We start from the raw sequence: 20,176 nt of genomic DNA, 5'->3' as shown, positions 1-20,176 counted from the left end.
GGGAGTTTAATATTCTCAACTGCTTAAATTTGTCCATATAGCAAATCTTTTTTGTGGGTTCTAATTTTGTTATAATAGTTCTGTATATAATAATTCCATAATACTGACATCCTACAAACACGAGTTTAATTCTGCATGATATTACATRCATAAGTCATCATTTACTGACTGTGCCAGAGGCAAGTTACTACTTGCATGATTGATCTAGTAGGTTWTTCCTCTACCATGTGAAACGGTCAAGAGTTGAACCATCTGAGGAGCCATGRCTATACCAGAGGAGAATGAAGGGAAAAATAAAAAGGAAATAAAGGGTTGAAGCCTTATGCACATTCTGGGGACAAAATCGAAGGATGAGAAGAACATCCTCTGAGTTGGGTCAGGGAAAAGTCCCACACCAGGAGAAGGCACAAGGCTAGAGGAAGGAAGTAGTAAATAAAAATGCTTGACTTCCTTGTTTTCTAGTATTTTCCAGGTAAAGAATGGGCTCTCAGTTCTCTGGGGGAATAATGCTCTTAAAGAAGAAAGGTTTTATGTGTTTCTAGTATCATTATATTAATAATATACTATAAAATAGAAGTTACCCCTTCTTTTTTGCTTTCTTTGTTCAATTGAACAACTTGCAGATTAGTCTGGCAAATGCAAGGTTCAGTGTCACTCTTCTCATCCAACTCTCAAAATGTTTCTTCTGTAGAAAAGGAAGAATGTCAAAGTTGATTAAATAGCAGATCACAACTTAGTTTATTGGCCTTTCATATCCTGCAGGTGTAAATTTGTTTTCTCGGAAGCAGATGTCAGACCTGCTGTGTTAGGGACAGAGTTGTCAGGACCATAGAAGGTGATATGGATATGGACCTGAAAGTTGATTTTTCAGCRTCCTGCTTACTGAAATGTCCTGGATTGGGTTGGTGGTGTCTTTTCCAGCTACCTGTATTTGAAGCACTGTAACCCTGATGCTGAGGGYTCAGCTTTCTGTTGTGACCCTGTTTCCTCCTGGGGATTCTGGTTGTGGTGTTTGTTTCACCTCGAAGATCAGTTAGAAGGATTATCCAAATGAGAAACCTCTGCCCAATCTTTTCCTGCACCTGGAGCTTATGCGTGTTTCCAGGATYGGAGCTGCTTTATCTTCAGTCTTATTTGAGAGACTAGCAAATAATGTTAGCGCTCTGGTAGTGCAGTAGTGGGCAGAGAACTGGAAGTGATTTTGAGTCMTCAGRACTAGTCTTGATTGGTTGAAGTATKTAAAGTAGTCCTTTATTTTGTGAGCTTAAAAGATAATCATTAAAGCTTGTTTAGGTTCTTTTGACTCCGCATATTTTATAGCGTGTTTATGGAGTAGTGCGTAAAACAGACTATACTGTATAGCATGTCAGTGTATACCTACACACACACACACACACACACACACACACACACACTATATGATATAGTGTATCTATTTTAAGAATTTATTCATGGAGTGCAATCACTTCAAACACTGACAAGGACCTACCCACCACCATTTCTTGCTCTTGTTGGTAATGGCTGGACTCCTGGATGCTGCTGGGCGCTGCTGCCGCCCGCTCGTAGCCAGGAGCCCACACGCAGGCTCTTCAACGTCACCTGCCGGTTTAGCTGCCGTTTCACTTTTCCATTCTCTGCAAAGAAAGATGAATCGAGCCTGCCTGTCCACAGCATCCCATTGGGCGTCTTCACTAGCTTGTTCCTGCTGAAGTCTGCTGATTAAATTAGAGGCATAGCTTTTCAGGAATAGTACAAATGTAAAAATGGAATGTGAAGATGTCCTAAGAACAATAAATAAAAGCTTGTAGAAATATACAGGTTAGACAGCCAACTAGCATACARTACTTGCGTAAATGTTAGGCCTGGGTGCATCCTTGGATGCATTTTGTGTTTCTTTTCCCCATAGCTTTGCAATCAAACTCCACTTKATGTAAAGAAAGACTTCATTGATCGTATAAATGCTTGTGGATATAGACAATATGCCATTTTGTTGTGTGTTCTCTCCRTGCTTCCCTGTTTGCTGCCACTCTTCAGTTGATCAGCCTGAAGAATTAGGAGCCAGCGTTTCCGTGACTTTCGACGAGATGGAGAAGCTGCTCTACAAGCCCCAGGAAGGGGAGTGGGGGACGCGCTCCCGCGATGAAGCCTGCGAGCGGATCATCAGCGGCATYGATCAGCTCCTCACTCTGGGTGAGCAGATAAGCTAAGATACTGAGGGGGGTTCTTTATTTGTTTTCTCCCTTTGGCATGACRTTTTATAAACAGATCCCTGGGTCACGCCTGGTATTTTCTAAAAATGAGCTGTGATGAAGTACTGTAAACGTTACATGTTTTTATATGCAGTGTTTTCAGCGTGCCTGTACCCAGAGATTTTTGTTCTTAACCATAGTTAATTTTATCAGAAATGTTCGTGCAAATACCATGTGTAGCTTACTCGAATGTGTGTCCTTACAGGCCTTGAGTTAGTTGTTCCTCCAACGTGTGTGTATACAGACCTTTAGTTTTAATGTTGCTGTTTTGTACAGACATGTCAGCAGCCTTCGCTGGTCCCGTTGACCTGTGTACGTATCCCAAGTACTGCACTGTGATTGCTTATCCGACAGACCTGAACACTATTCGGACAAGACTGGCTAACCGATTCTACAGGTTGGTACTAACAGCAGGAAGAGCATAGAATATGGTCTTGGGCTTGTATCTTGGGAAGAGACCTAAACTCKTTTGGGAAGAAGAGCAATTAGACTGCTTATAAATCTTATGAACACCAGTGGTCTACTCTGTGAACTTAGCATTACTAGTATTTTGTAGCAGGGCTCTGACATTTGACAACTGGAATATAAATATTCCAGTATTGGCTTGTTTGGTTTCTCCTAAGGAAATTGATTTTAGGCTGTGTTGATACTGATTTTAGGGTTGTAATAAACATTGAAATTGTTTTTATGCAGAACTTGCAATTTGGAAATTAGTAAGCTTGTAATAAATGGGAAGATATTTTGATGCTAAAGCATCAGCATCATTTTGATACTGGAGATATTTTGATTCTGGATTTGAGGTGCAATATTTTGGGTACTTGCAACTCTGAGAGTTAAACTTTTAAGTACTTGTTTAGAAGTGGACTTAGAAACAGAAGTGAAATACCAACTAGGACATCAGGCATTTTAAATGAGAAAAATGTATGATAGCAAAAGAGAGGAAACTCAAATGTAGGGATAACAAAATTCTAATTTGTTGAAGGTGCTGGATATTCACAACTCTAACAGAAGTTAAAGAGTATTTATCATCTGAACTTGCATTCAGCCATTACTTAAATAAAAAGGAGACATTGATCATTGTTTTCCTCCTAAATAAAACTGGCATATTGTCTTGTGCAAAGCTTTAAACTCCTGAGGATGAGCAGTTAATATAACGCGTTTTCAAAGGATGCAGAGAGCCTGAGATCCTTAATAGTTACATTATTTAAAAGATATTTCAGAATTTAGTGGCTTCAAGTGAAAGTGCTGATTTGTTAGAGTTTTTTTAGCTGTATGAAGTATTCCTTTTGATATTACTTTGAAACCTGGTTTTGAATGCCTTGCCAGTAGGTTCATAATCATCATGAGGTTTTGCGCATAAAATAGCGGGACTTAGTGTACAGTCAGCTTGCTAAGCACACATACATACAAAATTTGATAACTCACCATTTCATCACACTGGAACAGTTCGTAACAATGCCAAATGTTTGGAATATGGAGAAATAGGTGTGTATGCATGTCCTTTTCTTCTTTCCCTATTTTTCATCTGCATGCTTATTTTTAAATACGGGATGTTATTGAAAAGTTTGAGCCTGGTCTAGTGAAGCTTCACTTGAAATGAAGGGCATTTCATCCCACTGCAATGTGGAAAGATAATTACTTTCTGCAATTTCTTGCCATTTTAGCATAATACTAAGCGTGCAGTGTTTTTGATTTTTAAGGAGAATCTCTGCATTGGTTTGGGAAGTAAGATACATTGAAAGCAACGCCAGGACTTTCAATGAACCTGGGAGTGCTATTGCTAGAGCTGCAAAGAAGATCACTACACAACTCCTGAAGTTTATCAAGTAAGCATTGTTTTATTCTTAATAATACTTGCATGCAGATGCCCTTATATATTGAGGAAATGAGGGATATAAACATTTAGTTGTGTATCTTTTAAAGTTTCTTACACTGCAATCACTGTCTTGAATATTGAAATGAAAAAAATTGGGTATTGGAAATGCCAGAGGAATGCCCTCATGTTCAGGGCAGAGACAAAATTGCCTAGGACTTACAGTGTGAAAACCCCACTGGACTGTAAATAGTGCACCCTGTGAAGCAAGCTCTGTGCTAYCTAGTACACGTGTAGCACTGCCTGCTATGTTAGGCTTCATCCACTATAGTGGAGAAGTTTRTGCTGGAAGCAGTTAGTCTTGCAGGTGGATTCAGGTTTGAAGACCCCTTTCAAATCCCTAGTGCTAATTTAACCCTCCTTCAGCTCCTCCTGAAATGCACATCATAGCAGTTTTCCAAATTTAAAATGTCTCTCAGTATTTTGATCAACTTGTGATTTGTTTCTAACTTTTAGTTACTGTCTTTCAGTGTATTTCTAGTTTTAGTTACAGTAGGACTTACTGTAGAAGGCAATAGCTTTTCTGGTAACTCACCTTTAATTGTATTACAGTGATCAGGATTGTACAAATATCTTTGAATTATGTAGCACAACAGATGATGAGAAAGATGATGCTGATGATCTGGTAAGGGTTTTCTGTTTTTGTATTTTAGTAAATAATTGGAATGGTGTATTAGCAATGATAGGGAARTACCATTTACTGGTGGTAAAATTGCCCAGTTGTTTTCACACAAGTGTTTTTCTGTATATTTATATATTTACAAGATAAAGCTAATGCACAGCTTTATGCATCTGATTTGAGATATACATTAATGAAAGCATTTGGTGCTGTCATTACATGTACAGTAGTATAACAAATACGTTATTTTGTATGGCATGAAATAAAACATCTTCCTCCCATGTTTTGTGAGTGACATTGTATTTCTGAACATATTAACGTGCAATAATGTAGTGGGTACATAAAGAAATAGCTACCTATTTGAATAGAAGGACTATTTGTTCCACATAGAGCTATCTTTCACTGTGTTTGTTAATTACTTAAGGCACCTCTGAGGCCAAAATAGTCCTTCCTAATACAGCATTAACTGTGGAAAGCTGACATGGTGTATAGCAGGAGTGCTGCATTGGTTCTCACTTTCTCTGTGCACCATGTTGAAGTAAACATAGGATTTTTTTTTGCTGTTTGGAGATTTTTTTATGGAGATTTTAATGAAGTGCATTGGTATTAAATCTCATAGAGGTAGTAATATTATTGTGTACTGGTGTGTTGTGGTGTTACGTGGGAGAGTGCGTAGGTACCTGCGGTATTAACTATTAACAACGTACTCCAAGCTTTCCAAACTGATGTCTTTTTTCACATTTTGATGTCTAATTTAGCATTTATTCACAAGACTTCAGAAGACTGCAAAGTCATTGGCCTCTCTTGCAGCGTAATACTTAGGAAAAGAAAGAGTCCTTTTATTCCTGCATCTCACTACTTTAGCATCAGCTCYCTAATGGCTGCATAATAATGTGTTTTAGAAGCTTGCAAAAGTAACTTGAGCATAAGATGGCCTTTCCCAAACTCAGGACAACAAGGACTCAAAGTTTTATGACTTCTGCTGTGAATTGCTGATGAACTTGAGTCATTGAGATTGAAAGCTGGTAGAAACACTGCTCTGCCATTGAAATTAGGATGCTTTTAAATGTTTAATGGGGTTGCAGGAGCCAAATATTGGATGGTGCAAAAGCAGTGCTCTGGGTAACTTCTCATTGCAAATTTTAGTAGTGTTATCTCTTGTATTAAAGACAAGAGTGAGAGCCAGGAGTGTTCAGTGTTACCTGTTTGGGATCTTTCCAAGACAGTCAAAGGGTGTTTCTGTCTTGTCAAAAAAAAAAATTTTTAAAACTACTTTTACTACAATACAAAATATAATGAAACTTCGTACACCCACAGGCCACTTAATTTCATTCCTGTTTTTGAAAACACTTGATTTTGTTTTGTGCAGGATGATGAGAAATGTCTTCCGAGAACTTCCTATAGAAGAAGAAAGGTAAGTTGGGTCATCGTTATCTTCCTTATTCAGATCAGGTCTAGGAGGAAAAAACRACGAGTGGACAGGATTGGAATTCATGGGAGTGGGGCTTTCATTTATAACAGTCACAGATGATTCAGAACTCTTCGGATGTCAATAAAGAAATAAATGTTTGCCTAGGTAGTTATTTTAACACTTTTACTGTATAGTTGTCCAGCAAAACTTTGTTGCTGAATTTATAAATAGTGTTCTTTGCAAGTACTTTCATTTGTATGACACTGAAATAAAAAACATTGCTTCCTGCTTAAAAAATYAGAATAACAGATATTCTGCTTTTTAAGAATAGTTCTGAAGTAATTCTACTCWTAAAAGAGTAATTCTCAACAGCAATTCTGCTATTTTAAGAGYAGTTCTTAATGCTGGTTTAAGAGTAGTTAATTAAGTAATTTTAATTAAGTAATTACTCCTAAAAAAATTAGGAGGTAGGTACCTTGGTTATTTTATATAAATAAATCATTTATATGATTTTTTTACATCAATCTATATAAACAAAAAGTTACTCTTTGTCAGATCTGTTGATGCAGCCTAGAGAAAAAAAATTCTGCTAGCAGTATACATTGACTTTTTGTTATGAAACCTTATGCTTGAAAGCTTATTTTTTGACACAGAAATCGTTACGATTACATTTTTAGAATTAGTCTTTCCATTAATAAAATTAATAATGCCTCTTTTTTTTTTAAGGGAAGAGCTGTAAAAAGAGGAAAAAGTGTGAAAACTGGCTATGATGAAAATAGCTGGAAGAAACAGTGCATGGAACTAGTGAACCTAATTTTCCAGTGTGAAGATTCTGAACCTTTCAGGCAACCAGTTGATTTGGATCAGTATCCTGTAAGTTTTTCCTGTTGATGTYGAAAGATAATTGTAGTGTTTGGTTTTTCTCTTAACTTGTGGTTCCATAAGAAGATCTTCACGTTGCTCCTGGATTGTTGTAACAACTTTAGTCTAGAGCCATTCAGAGGAATTCCAAGTTCATACTTCTAAGCACACGGCAATATACTCTAGTAAGATACAGTCCATCAAATTATTAGCAACAATTTGCAAACAAAACAAATGGTAGGAACAAGAAATGCTGTGTTACCCTAAATAAACTTGAAATTTCTCTCCCACAGTCTGTTAACTTTGAACATTAGAATGACTGCTTTCTCTTGAACTGATCCCAGTTAAAACTGAACTTTCCTGAATTCCCAGGACTGTTTTTTTTTCTGACTGTCACATCTGGCATTGTCTTTTCTACTCGCGCACTGAGTATTTTGAGGGATCTGCCCACTCTTTGAAGTTGCACATAGAATATAGGTCTTGGTTGAAATGTACCTCTGAAGTATATGAAGTGTAGGTTTTATGGCTTCATTCATCCTGGTGTTTTTTTCCTTCTCTTCCTGAATTTTCTGTAAAATGTATTTCAAGACATCTTACTGCCTTGGCTATCAGTTCCACTTTGTATCATTCAGATGTCTTGCTGCTTTTTCCACAGGCTTTCTGCAGCTTTGCCATGCCTCTTTAGGAACTTACCCTAATATGAGGAGTCATTTGTCATTTCTCCAAAATGTATCCTCCTTTTTTCCAGTACTGAGTTCACACTTTTTTCTTCTTCTTTCCTGCTATCTTTTATATGAAAGTCAGTTTAGATAAATCTGCACATTCTTCATTACAACTTGCTGCTTTGGGCTTCTAGAAAGAAAATCTGTTGAGTCTGAGCAATAAGCTTGGTCTTTTCCTTCTCTTAACAGCTTATGGTATTCTTGCTATCTCTGTCTCTGTTGTTTTAACAACCCAATAAACTCTCAAGGGAAGAAAGTGTTTTTATAACCAGGCAGTGTTTTCTTCGGAGCTTCATATCTGGAGTTTGAGACCCTTTGGGTTTGAGGAACACTTCAGGCTTCTCTAAAACTCCATGTTTACAAGGAGGACAACAAATAGAGATTTGGCTAGGGAGGGAAAGGGTGTTTGTGTGTTAACCCAATCCAGTTTATTTCTCACCGCAGAAATGCATTAGTGAAAGGATTGCACAAAGACTTGGCACAGCCATGTTTCACATCTTGATAACAAAATAGTTTGCTTTCATGTTATTGTTACTGGGTAGCTCTTCTTCTTTGAAAATCCACTGATGGAAAAAAACTTGAAAATGAGCAAGAGCAAAAAAAAAACAGTTTCTCTGAAAGCTAAGCTTGTCTACTCTGCTGCGTGCTGCTCTCTTCAGGTGGTGGTAAAGATGACCACTGTACCTCACCTTGAAATGACAAAATAATTCTAATAATTATAAGCTGGTTTGTTGTCTTTTATACCTTATTGAGTTACTTATGTTCTCTCTCTGTTTTCGTATCTTTAGGACTATAGACATATTATAGACACTCCAATGGACTTTGGCACAGTGAAAGAAACACTGGAAGCTGGAAATTACGACACTCCAATGGAACTGTGCAAAGATATAAGGCTAATATTTAGTAATGCTAAATCTTACACTCCAAACAAAAAATCAAAGGTAGCTGTTTGGGGTTTTTTTTCTTGTCATAACAACATTAGTGTTTATTTTCGAATAGGTTTATTAATTAGTATCTATTGATAAAATTTCTGTTTGGGTAGATGGTGGGGGGAAATGCAACAAAAATATTAAATATATTCATACATCTTCTTTATGTAGTACTACAGAGTGTCGCTTTGCCATATTTTTTTCTAGCTAATGCATTTCTGTACAGTATTTAACTTTAGAAATATTTTTCATGGATAAAATGTTCTGTTTTTCAATATATAATCTTTTTTATTTAGATTTATAGTATGACCCTGAGATTGTCGGCACTGTTTGAAGAGAAAATTAGAAGAATTGTTTCAGATTTTAAAAATGGCCAGAAGCAGAATGAAACATTACGCAAAAAACGAAGATATACTAGAAGAATTTTGAGTCAAAGCTCAGTGCAGACTCCTACCAAAACGCTTAGGTAACTAAATGAGTTAAAAACATGTTGAGATTTATCAGTGTCTAGTATCTGTGTGCCATGACATAGTCTTGGAAAATTACATCCATTGATTTATTAAATGTTGGATGGATAGCAAACTGTAGTGAGATGTATTTAGAATTATCTATCTTGCAGCAGAATAGACATGCTTAGGAAAAAGCTATTTTTWATACTGTAGGATGGGTTGTAAACTACTGAAGGTAGAATAGGTTTGTGGGATTTTTTTGTGTTTTTGTTTGATTTTAATACATTGGGAGTCGGACTTCAATTGAAAATGCATCAGGAACATCTTAATACACAGAAGAAATTCAGTCCAGTGTGAGATTCTGACATGATTACTTAGTGACATAATTCCATGTGTTCTTCCATTCTTCCCCATCTATCTGTGAAGTGAGACAAAACGCACAAAGCTAAGCGTGGTGTACGGTGGGAACTTAACATTTCTCTTTTTTGCTGTTATCCAGCCCTTTTGACGGGCAGTGGAAGGACAGAATAAGAGGTCTAAGAATAACATGTTACGAAAAGCTTTTTTTGCAGTATGTGACTGTGTTCTCTCACAGTTCTAAAGAGTAGTGGGTTACTCTTGTATTTTCAGTCTTTAATGAGAATGTTGGATGATGCCATATGCACGTTCTTGGGATGGATGCCTAGAGCGTTTAGGAGTATTCCTAGAGTTTGTAGTTCTTCCCAGGGAAGCAGTTTCATGAATGCAGTGGAGAATCACATTAGGATAGGCAGGAACTCCTCCTCAAATGGGTGCTTATGTTTTCACCAAAAGACTGTGATGTGCCTTGTTTACAGCTCAGTGGTGAGCAGCTGTAAGGAAGTTTAGGGATGTTTGGGGGGAGCATTTCACCGTTAAGACATGATGCAGGAAGTGCATACATGTGCATCTAGAAAAATATCTGAAAGCCTATGAGTAAAAGGAAACAAAATAGTAGTTGTAAATGTGTGTGTGTGTGTGTGTGTGTGTGTGTGTGTGTGTGTGTGTTTTAAGTGACTTTTGGGTGCTTGGTGGCCTCTGAATTGCCTGTGTCTTATGTATGTCCCTTTTCCACTTCCCCTAATTTTTTGCTTGTAGTCAGCTAGAACATCTGGACTGTGGTGAAGGTTGGGGTTTTTTTTTTTTTTAGAATTGCATCAGTGGTTTTCTACTACAAATAAGCACTTTATTTTACACAGTAAAACCATCCCCCAAAGATGCACTTTCTTGGTGCCTTTCTTTGGAGCTCAGGTTGTCACAGAATAATGGCTGTGTGAAGAGCGCTTTGCATGAGGTGTAGGTGTGATTCACCAGACTCTGGCTGCAGAGATCAGCACCCGTTGCTGCAGCTTGCTCTTAATAAGAAGATATTAAAACTTTCGTAGGAGTGCAGACTTTTTTCTACTGAAACTAGTTATTGCTTATCAAAATTAAAATTGCCCCACACCTTGTTAGGTCACAAATCTAAATACACTTCCCATAAATCCAAACCAACCAAATGCTATATGATTTAAACTCCYGGAGAAAGAATGATTGTCAGAATACTTGTATATTTTTGACAGTTTTACAACCTATGTTGCTTTTCCCTCTTTCTCCTTCCACTAGAAATTTGAAGCAGAAACCGTTGAAATCTCAGGCAAAAGTGGAATCTGAGCAGGAAGATGCCTCAGCTCTACCTACCTCAAGCAGAGCGGCGGGTGTGACGAGCCACAAAGGGAACGCTGGCAGTTACGCCCGCAGTTCCTCGGGGGAATCCTCTGATGGCGCCGGCCCGGCCGCCTTCGAAAGGAACGGCAAGGCGCGGGCGGCCGCGCTCACCAACTGCTCTGCCTTGTCGTCGGGTAAGGGCTGGAGTCTGCTTCCCATGGGTGTTTTTATCCTGGCCGTAGCCATGAAGCTTGCTAAGGTTTACTTGGTAATCACTAGGAAGGTTTTTTATTATTATTATTTCTGTGCACTTCGTGTTTTGACCAATATTGAATTTTGAATATTGTGTGTTCTGTTGAATTTTAAATTATACGTTTGCAATTTATACGTTATTGAAGATACATGTACTAAATACAGAATTTTCTGCTTTAAAATCATGCCAGAAGCCTTTGTCAGGTTAATCAGCTCTTTTATTAACAAAAAGGAGAAATTAGGATACTCAGAGGCAGAGCTGTCTTGGTTACGTACTGTGGTCTCACAGATGGTAATTTTAGCCACTTTGTATAGGGCTTCCCTGAAAAGCTCAATTGACTGAGACTGAGGAAAAAATGATGCTCTTAAATCTCCTACCAGTTTCAGTAACACAATTTCTACATTTCAGACAGCTGTTTTGGGGAAATGGTTGGGCTGAGTGGCTGCCTCTTACTAAAGAGGAAAATGTGAGCTAGTGGATAAACGGTGTTATTTRAAGTACAGGTCCTATCTCTGCATATTGTATTTAAAAGTTAATACCCCAAACTAGTAAAGGGCAAAATATAAATTTTTGGAGGAACAGCAGCCTTAGTCTCTGGCCATTCTCCTCCTGTCCCACACAAAAATACTAGCTTCCTTCCAAGAGTAAGGGTGCACGTCCTGCTAAGAGATGCATGAGAACAGCTGTGTTAATTTAGTTGGAAAAAAGTACAGCTTGAAGGACCTACGTAGCATAGAAAACGTTAGAAATGTTTAAGTGCTATAATCTGCAAGTACAGTTTATCAATTTCATGTTTATATTGGAAATCAAGGCATGATAAAACAGTGCACTGTAAAATAAATATTAAGTATCAATAAATTTTGAGACTTCTTAGATAAGTAAACAGTGCATCTTAATTGGAGTTTAACTGTATGTTTAGATTTCTAATTGATTTTTTTTAACAGAAAGTGAGATAGAAGGTTCTTTGGGTTCTTCCTCGTCTTCATCCTCTACCAGTAGCTCAGAAGACAGTAAAGAAAGTGCTCCTGCTCTTATATCACCCCCACAGCAAAATGGACTATCTAGAAGAAAGAACAACAATTTCAGGATAACTAGAAATCGAGCTGCTCAAAGAAAACAGATAGGTAAGATTTGACTACTTTTSCTGTCAACAGCCACTGACACAAGGGAAACATTGTTGATAAAAGGTAGTGCTAGTTCTGCTAGTTCTGTAGCTCACAAAATTACTACTCTTTGAATTTTTGAAAGTACTAGTATTGGTACTCAGCATGAGACAAACAGTCTGCGTGGAATGACCTTGCAARATTTTAATAGAAGTAAAAATAATTCATAGGGAAGCTTCACTTTTCACAAAACTAGAATAAATTCAAAATCTATGATGCAGAATAGTATCTCTTCCTGCCAGATTATAAGAACACATAGCTGTTACTAAATGTATATTTCATTAATCATGTATTTGGATTTAGCTTGTTTGGGCAAGAGATAAGAAGTATCTATTTCTGTATTTAAGGCCTTTATCGCTCCGTTACTTTCCAGGAACCATTCCACAGGAGAATGGGAATACAAGAAGAACTGCCAGGAAAAGGTTATATGGAAGTGACTCTGAAAACACTTCAGTGGTGACGCCCGAGTCGCCGAGTAATAATACTGGTCGACACAGGAAAACTCCCCGCAGAAGCGCTGCTCTGGCTGCCAATAAACTGAAGCTAATGAGCGACGTGGAGGAAGAGGTGTCGAGCTCGGAGAGCATCGGCATCGGCTGCAAGAACCGAAAGCTGCCSCACCGCAGCGCCTCGGCCGCGGCCCGGAGGATGCTGCTCGACGGCTCCGAGGACGACGTCGGGCTGAAATCGGAAAGTGAAAAGGAAGGAGAAGAGAAGTTTACCAAGAGGAAAGCGGTGTCGCAGCCAGGTTCGTGTGCCGCAAGAAGGAAGTTCATTAGCGAATCTGAAAATGCGACGTCGGATTCGGAGGCGGACACACAAGCGAGGCAGAAAAACTGGCAAAGCAACGGCCATAAACAGCCGCGGGGCAGAGCCCGTTCTGCGTCTCCCGAGGCAGACAGCCCCACGCGAGGACTGTCGGAGGAGGACTCCAAAAGCCATAACTCRGAGGATGGGAGCAGCCAGAAAGCTTCTGACCAGTCAACCTCTGCGCGTAAGCCTGCAATGAGCAACTCTGAGGATGAGGCCGATTCTGAATCGGAGAAGTGGAGCGGTAGAAAAATGACTGGTCAGCATCTCGTTGCTCCTTTGAAGAAGACAAAAGTCTTGAGTGATCTAGAGGACAGTGCAGAATCTGACAGAGAAGACAAAAAGGATGGGAGAGGTTTTGTTTCGGAGAGCTTGGTGCCATCTAGAATTGCAGAGAGTTCAAAATCTGGAGCTGATACCACCTTAAATTGCTTTTCTGATACAGAATTGGAAACAGATTCCAATAACAGTAATTGTGGCACTTTAAAGACAAGGAGGAGGAAAAGAAAAGGAAAAACAAAACTCATTAGAAAAGGTAAAATTTTTAAAGTTGCTAAATATACTTGTGATTCTGGCTAGGTGGAGGAAGCAACACAATATTAATATAGATCGTGCCAGGGAGGATTTAGACTATGCCAAGTGTAACAGTATTCCCAAAGGTTCTAAAATCTGAACTAGAAATCAAGGAAGGAGAGTTGCAAGGTTCAGTGATAACTGCCTAAAAGTCTAGACTGTTTTTTAAACTGGAGGTGACTGAGCACAGCATTGAGAGAAAACTATTCCAGTTCTGTGGTAATATTACGTAGAATTCATGATGAGTGCTGATTGTTCTAGTCATACAATTCAGGTAACATTTATTTTTCTATTAATTGTCAATTATGGATCTTAATTGAATTTGTGCTTGCTTATCTATATAGCAGTTTATTGCAACGAGTGCTAAAATACCTTTTTGGAAGTAATGCCACCCTGTGTAATAACCATTAAAAGTAAGAGAAAAATTGAGTTGCACAATAGCAAGCAAATAGGAAGGCTGCTGCGCCGGAGTTGTGTGATAGGCAGTCAAGATAGCAGGAAATCTCCAAAGGAGGAGCCTGTTCTCCTTTGGCCTGCTCCTTCAGAACTTCAGGGAGGGAAAACTTCTGGATTGAGGTTCTCTTAGCTTGAGTTGGAGGGTAAAGTATGAGTTCAGTTTATCTTTTTTCAGCCAGCAACCTTGGTGCTAACACAGACCGAGAGTAACAGCCATTAGTTTCAACTGAAGCAACTTCTTTGTGGTGTTTGAAAGACATATTAATGTTTTTAACTTCCCCACTGTGCACTGGAACCTGTAATTTGATTTGACTTTTGAATTTCACTCTCAGTGATACGTAGTGTCGCTTGGGGGTTTGTAAAAAATCGCAGAATAACAGAGTCATAGAACGTTTAAGGTTGGAAGGGATCCCTAGAGATCATGTAGTCCAATCCTCCTGCTCCAGCAGGGACACCCAGAGCACGGGGCACAGGGCGGCATCCAGGCGGGTTGGGAAGATCTCCAGAGAAGGAGACTCCACAGCYTCCCTGGGCAGCCTGTGCCAGGGCTCTGGCACCCTCACAGGGAAGAAGTTCCTCCTCACATGCAGATGGAACTGCCTGTGTTGCAGCTTACACCCATTGCCCCTTGTCCTATCGCTGGCCACCAATGAAAAGAACTTGTCCCCTTCCTCCCTACATTCTCCCTTCACGAACGTATACACGTTAATCATATCCCCTCTGAGCCGTCTCTTCTCCAGAGAAAACAGGCCCAGCTCACTCAGCCTCTCTTCGTATGAGAGATGTTCCATTCCCTTAATCATCTTAGTTGCTCTTCTCTGGACCCTCTCTAGAAGCTCCACGTCCCTCTTATACTGGGGAGCCCAAAAAATGGTCTTTTAAAAATGCTGTTAATCAAATGAAGGGGACTCATTTAAGAATGATAAAAGTACAGCAGCTATGGGGCAAGAGTGAGTGTTGCTGAATTCCCCAAAGGCCATGAGTATGCTCTTTGAGAGTTAGTAAGGAAAAAGTACAGTARTGAATACTTGCCTTGTTGGGGTCTCGTTTCAGTCATCTGCAAAGATGAGGCCTCTGTGCACTCTTTTTAAAAAAAGTTAACATAATGTTTCCAATATGTTCATAACTCGTGGGCTTGGAGATACAGGGCCAAGTGTGAGACCTGCCTTCATGGRAAAGGGAAATAGGTAATTTCCCTATGTAGTGTCCTTGCAGGCAAAGTCTCTGGCATTTATAGCTTGCTTGCCTTTCTGTGAGCTGTTCTGCACACTGTTTCACTGAAATATTGGTTGGCCATTATCACAATTGTCTTGGAAAATATTTATGCTAAAATTGAAAGTGTTTATTTTCAGCTTTAATCTTTGAAATCTTTAGTTTAATTTGGGATGTTACTGAAAATAATCTAATACAGGTGCCTTCTCTAGCTCATTTTATTCCTCAGCAGACAGCTGATTTGCTGTTTGCTGGAGAAGCTGAAAGTTATCAGTAAATAGGAAGCCAAGCAATTAGTACTTCTAAAAGGATGTCTGCTGCTGCTGCTGGATATATTTCTGCTTTTGTTTAAAAAAAAAAAAAAGGCAAAGTTTCCACATAAATGGAATAGTTGGTGAACTGGGCGTGGAAAACACTTTGTGGACTAGAATATGAGCTGCAGGTAAGCTGACGTGGGAAGAGGCCTGGGTGTTCCTACCAGTCTTGCAGCCTGGGCTTTCAGGTTTAGCTTTGGGCATTGCAGAGTTTSCTCAGGCACATGCAAATTGGGGGGGGTGTTACTGTGGCATGCAGGAATGCTTACTGAGGGATTCCAGGGTTGATTGTAATCCTGGTAAGAAGCCTGAATTAAAAATTAAGATGAGCCTTGCGCATAATTGTTTGCATAAGTGAAGTGRCCAAAGTGAAGGCTTTGGTCTTCAGTAGACTGTCAGGCTGCTTTTATGCTTGAGCCTTGCAGTCCGTCCTCATAGTTAGCTGCTGAAGCGCTAAAAATAAGTGTCATCTGTGGTGATGGCCAAGCATTTTTCTTTAAGAGCACTTAACCGTTATATGTAAGCACCTAAACGTCAGTCTCAAGGGAGTCGGAGCTTGTGGGCGTTCTTTCTTTTTTGCTGATTTTTACTGGAGTAAAACCCCAAACTCGAGGGACACTACTGGGGGTGGTTGTTTCCTCCAGTGGCCAGTGATGACCGTGTTAGTGCTCAGTGTTAAGGCTGGGAGGAAAGGAGTGAGGAGCCAAAGGGCCCTTTCCCGTTCTGGGTAGTTGTCTTTCTCGAGGCTTTGGGGTTTTGGGTTCAGCAGCAGTTTGAACAATTTAAACAAAATGAGCAGGATAACTTTGTGCCTGCAAGAAAGGAGTGAAGGACTCTATCCTTTTAAGCCTGCATTGCAATTGTGTGCTTTGTTTCTCTAAGCTTTTAAATTAAAAAGGTATTTAGCTGCCTTTCTGTGAAATAACATATAGTAACGGCCATTATTTTCCCCTTGTTTCTGAGTGTAGGTAAATCAGTAAAGCTAACAAGCTTCAGCTGGAACAAAATTTATTATTACAACATATAAGGAAGAGTTAATAGATTAATGCTTTGATTATATTAGTGAATGCTTTCATGGAAGAAGTGCTTTTTATTTTTAAATCACTTTTATACTGATTAATTTATTTCAAGAACTTAAAATTTAAGCAAAATCTATTAGTAATTCTGTGACTTAACAGGCAAAGGTTGAATTCACTTGTTTTGGTAACATCATTCGTGTTATTTACAAACTGAATACTTGCTTTAAAACCCAACATAAGAAACAATTGTTGTGTTAGAAATACCGAGTGGAACATCCTCTCTAATGAAGCAATCTTATTGCTTAAGCCACTAACTAAAGAACTGAATGGTTTACATGTTCACTGTGTATATGAAAACTTACATGATAGTGAAATCCATCCAATGCTTGTGTTTGCATAAGGTGTTACCATCCGATTTTTAGAATAAAGGAAGTGTGGTAATTTATTTTGAAAAGACATGTTAGGAAGAAAATGACGGCTTTAACAACGGAAGTATTAATAACATTAAAGCATTTGTTTGCAGAGTTAAGTAAATTGTTGTTTGGAAATGAATACTAGAGTAACAGTAAAAGAAATGTTATGCTTTCACCCTCACAGCAGTTAACTCRCAGCAGTGCAATAATGCTGAGAAGTGTTGAGAGGCAAAATGCCTTGCACTCATTCTGAACTTTATTAATAAAGGCTTAAGGTAAATTGCATATACTGTTGGGATTGAGAAACGTTTCTATGTGTATTACTAAAGGCAGCCATGTCTGTGCTTAACCCGTTTTTCTACACCCCACCCCACCCCCCAAAATGTAAGCTTTTTTAACTTTGAAATCTTTCTTTTATAGACTCACCATCTGAGGAAGTTGGTCCAAGCGGAAAAGTGCTCAGGAGCAGGACATGTATAATTAACTACAAGAAACACATAAAGCTGTCAAATACGACAGAGAGGAAGAATCCACGCAGATGTGCTACTCTGGCAGCTAATAAGATTAAGATAATGAGTGATACGAAGGAGGAATTGTCGAGCTCAGAGAGCGTTTGCACAGGAAAAAAGAGCAGAAGGCAGCTTCACGGCAGTGGCTCGGCATTGTCCAGGAAAAAAATGATCAGCAGCTCAGAGGTAGATGTTAGTTTAAAGTCTGAAAGTGAGAAAGAGCAGTTTGCTGGCAGGAAAAGACTTTCTTGCTCTAATTCTGCATTTAAAAGAAAGTATATTAGTGAATCTGAAAATGAAAAAACAGATTCTGAGGCAGAGGTAGAAGTGACTCAAAAGCAGAGTGACGATGACCACAAGCAGCCACATGGAGCCGACCCTGCTGCATCTCTTAAAAATGCCATATATGACTTTTCAGAAGAGAATTCCAGAAACCACAGCATGGAAAATGGGCAAAATTGGAAAAGTTCTAGTCGGTCAACTTCATCCCACAACCATTGTATAGCCAGCAACTCTGAAGAGGAGGCAAATTCCGAGGTAGCCAAACATGAAGCTAAAAATGCCAGAGGAGTGTCAAATAAAAAGTCTAGAACTACTTTCAAAAGAGCAAAATTACTGAATGATGTAAAAGAAGCAGCTGAATCTGAAGCAGCGGGAGGGAAAGATGAGAGGAGCTCAGTATCAGAGAATGTGGAAACACGCGGGGCTGCAGGAAGTTCAAAAGCCGGTTTCAATTGTTCTTCTGATTCAGACTCTGGCACTGATAACAATAACTCTAGTGATGCCACAGAAACAAAGAAGAGGAAAAGGAAAGCAGAGGTCAGTAGGAAAGAAATCTCAAACTCCAGTTTGCCTTCCAGAAGACCCCAACGAAGGAAACGTTGTAAACTTAATCAAGAAAATGACTCGGAAGATCTGGATTTCACCAAGTACAGAAGAGCCAATCGGCGTTCTAAGATAAGAACTCGGAATGGGGGGAGACGGACTGTGAGATACGACGATTGCGATGAAGACGACGATGACAGAGGTTTAGATGATGTAGATTGTGAAACGTAACCTTAAAAAGAAAAGCCAGCACACACTTTTTTTTTTTTTTTTTATGGTAATAGCACTAGAACTCATGATGGATGCTGGCTCTTCTTTGTCCTACATTTCAGGGAATATATTTATATTTTTCTATGAAAAAGTTATGAATGTGATTAGATCATGACTTTCTCCTTTTCATATTTTGACTTGCACTTGCCTGCCCATGTAGCAGCATTTAGCACAGATGCCAAAATGTGCCTCATTATAGGGGCAATTTTTTGTCTTTACTGGTATTTTATTACATATAACAAGAGTTAAAAATGTTAAAACACTGCACAACAGGTTAATAGCAGTATGTTGAGTATTATTGTTATGGGTGCTGCAATGGAATACTACCTAGGTCATACAACATTAACACAGTGAAGAACAGATTTCAAACATCTCTAATGCTGTATGAAATCATATACAATAGTAACAGGCTTATAAATAATACCGTACACTATAAGAATCTGTTGGATGCTAATATTGCATTAGAGGAGTCATGAATGGCCACTAGGTTAACAACTTTACGGCTTGTATTAGTACAGATGTTAAATGTTCTGTACTTCCATTATGGAAAACATACAACTAGAACCAGTTACCAGTGAAAAACATATTTGGCAGTTAAAAAAGCATTATGGTGCTGGTGAAGAGAGGGTTTATGCTGACAGGTAGTACTATCATCATTAATGTGACTTCTATACTGTAAATTTAATAATATGAAATGCAGGTGAACTCTTGGGCCTAAGGGTTTTTGTGTGTTTTCTTTATAAAATAGAAAAACAAACAAAACACTTGTTCTGTTTTCTTTAATGCGTGAAATGGTTGAGGTTCAGAATTGTTACATTCCAGACCTTTTTTGCTATTTCTTCATTGTTCTTCCATTATTTAAATTGAAGTGCTTTAATATTAGACTGCTGCATTGATTAAACCTTACCCGTTTCTGACTATTCTAGTACCTCATCTACTAGTTTTGGGAATGCTGAAGACTGCTGTTGTTGACAACAAATAATTATTGCGTAGAAGTAATTCTCCTGCTAAAATATGTAAATTCTTGGATGGCCATGTATCAGATACGAGGATTTGACCTAATTTGACTTTCAGCTCTTCCTTGAGACGTGCTTTCCAGTAGCGAACTGGTCGAGGAGCAGCTTTTCAATTCCCCTTGGCGAGCAGAAAACCTGCTGCAGTAGCTGTAGCTGCTTTACTGGCTTGATGACCTGTACTCAGCGGAGCTGTGCTGGCTGGAGCTGTAAGGTTACTGCCTTTCACCCAATTCCTGCGCCTTTCCCACTCTCCGCTGTGGTTTTCCTGCCTCTGCTTTGCTGTGTCGGTTTCTCCCATGGTTGTGATTCTCATCKCTGTTCAGTAGGCAGGAGATGTGCTTGTATAATTCTCCTAACCCAGTTCATTTTAACCAAAATAGCAAGCTTGTGAGTTAGTTTTAACACCTGGATGGGAAAAYTTTGAAAAACTGTAAGCAGCACAGCTGTGTAACGAGGCCCTCATGGTATCAGTGCTGCTTACAGGAATGGAAGTGAAGTAACAGAGAATGGAGTCCCGCTGCCTGCCAGCAGATAGTGAAAACCACTTCTACAATGAGTTWGCTGA

The 20,176-nt window shown here is 39.0% G+C and overlaps 1 protein-coding gene across 1 annotated transcript in view; it reads left to right on the top strand.

Moving 5' to 3' along the window:
- The window catches only part of BRWD1 (bromodomain and WD repeat domain containing 1), a 52,375-nt gene extending 32,411 nt beyond the window's left edge, over nucleotides 1–19,964 (top strand). Inside the window, exons 29-40 of the mRNA XM_026053023.1 lie at nucleotides 2,035–2,190; nucleotides 2,526–2,646; nucleotides 3,950–4,075; nucleotides 4,675–4,747; nucleotides 6,111–6,155; nucleotides 6,879–7,025; nucleotides 8,524–8,676; nucleotides 8,961–9,130; nucleotides 10,737–10,972; nucleotides 11,976–12,155; nucleotides 12,568–13,539; nucleotides 17,412–19,964. Coding sequence (XP_025908808.1) covers nucleotides 2,035–2,190; nucleotides 2,526–2,646; nucleotides 3,950–4,075; nucleotides 4,675–4,747; nucleotides 6,111–6,155; nucleotides 6,879–7,025; nucleotides 8,524–8,676; nucleotides 8,961–9,130; nucleotides 10,737–10,972; nucleotides 11,976–12,155; nucleotides 12,568–13,539; nucleotides 17,412–18,556 — 3,524 coding nt within the window. The 3' untranslated portion in view covers nucleotides 18,557–19,964. The remainder of the gene's footprint in view (nucleotides 1–2,034; nucleotides 2,191–2,525; nucleotides 2,647–3,949; nucleotides 4,076–4,674; nucleotides 4,748–6,110; nucleotides 6,156–6,878; nucleotides 7,026–8,523; nucleotides 8,677–8,960; nucleotides 9,131–10,736; nucleotides 10,973–11,975; nucleotides 12,156–12,567; nucleotides 13,540–17,411) is intronic.
- The last annotated feature ends 212 nt before the right edge of the window (nucleotides 19,965–20,176 follow it).

The sequence above is a fragment of the Nothoprocta perdicaria genome, unplaced genomic scaffold, assembly GCF_003342845.1.
Source record: "Nothoprocta perdicaria isolate Ctin4 unplaced genomic scaffold, notPer1 scaffold_96, whole genome shotgun sequence".
Classification (NCBI taxonomy): Eukaryota; Metazoa; Chordata; class Aves; order Tinamiformes; family Tinamidae; genus Nothoprocta; species Nothoprocta perdicaria.
This window is presented reverse-complemented; position numbering and strand designations above follow the sequence as displayed.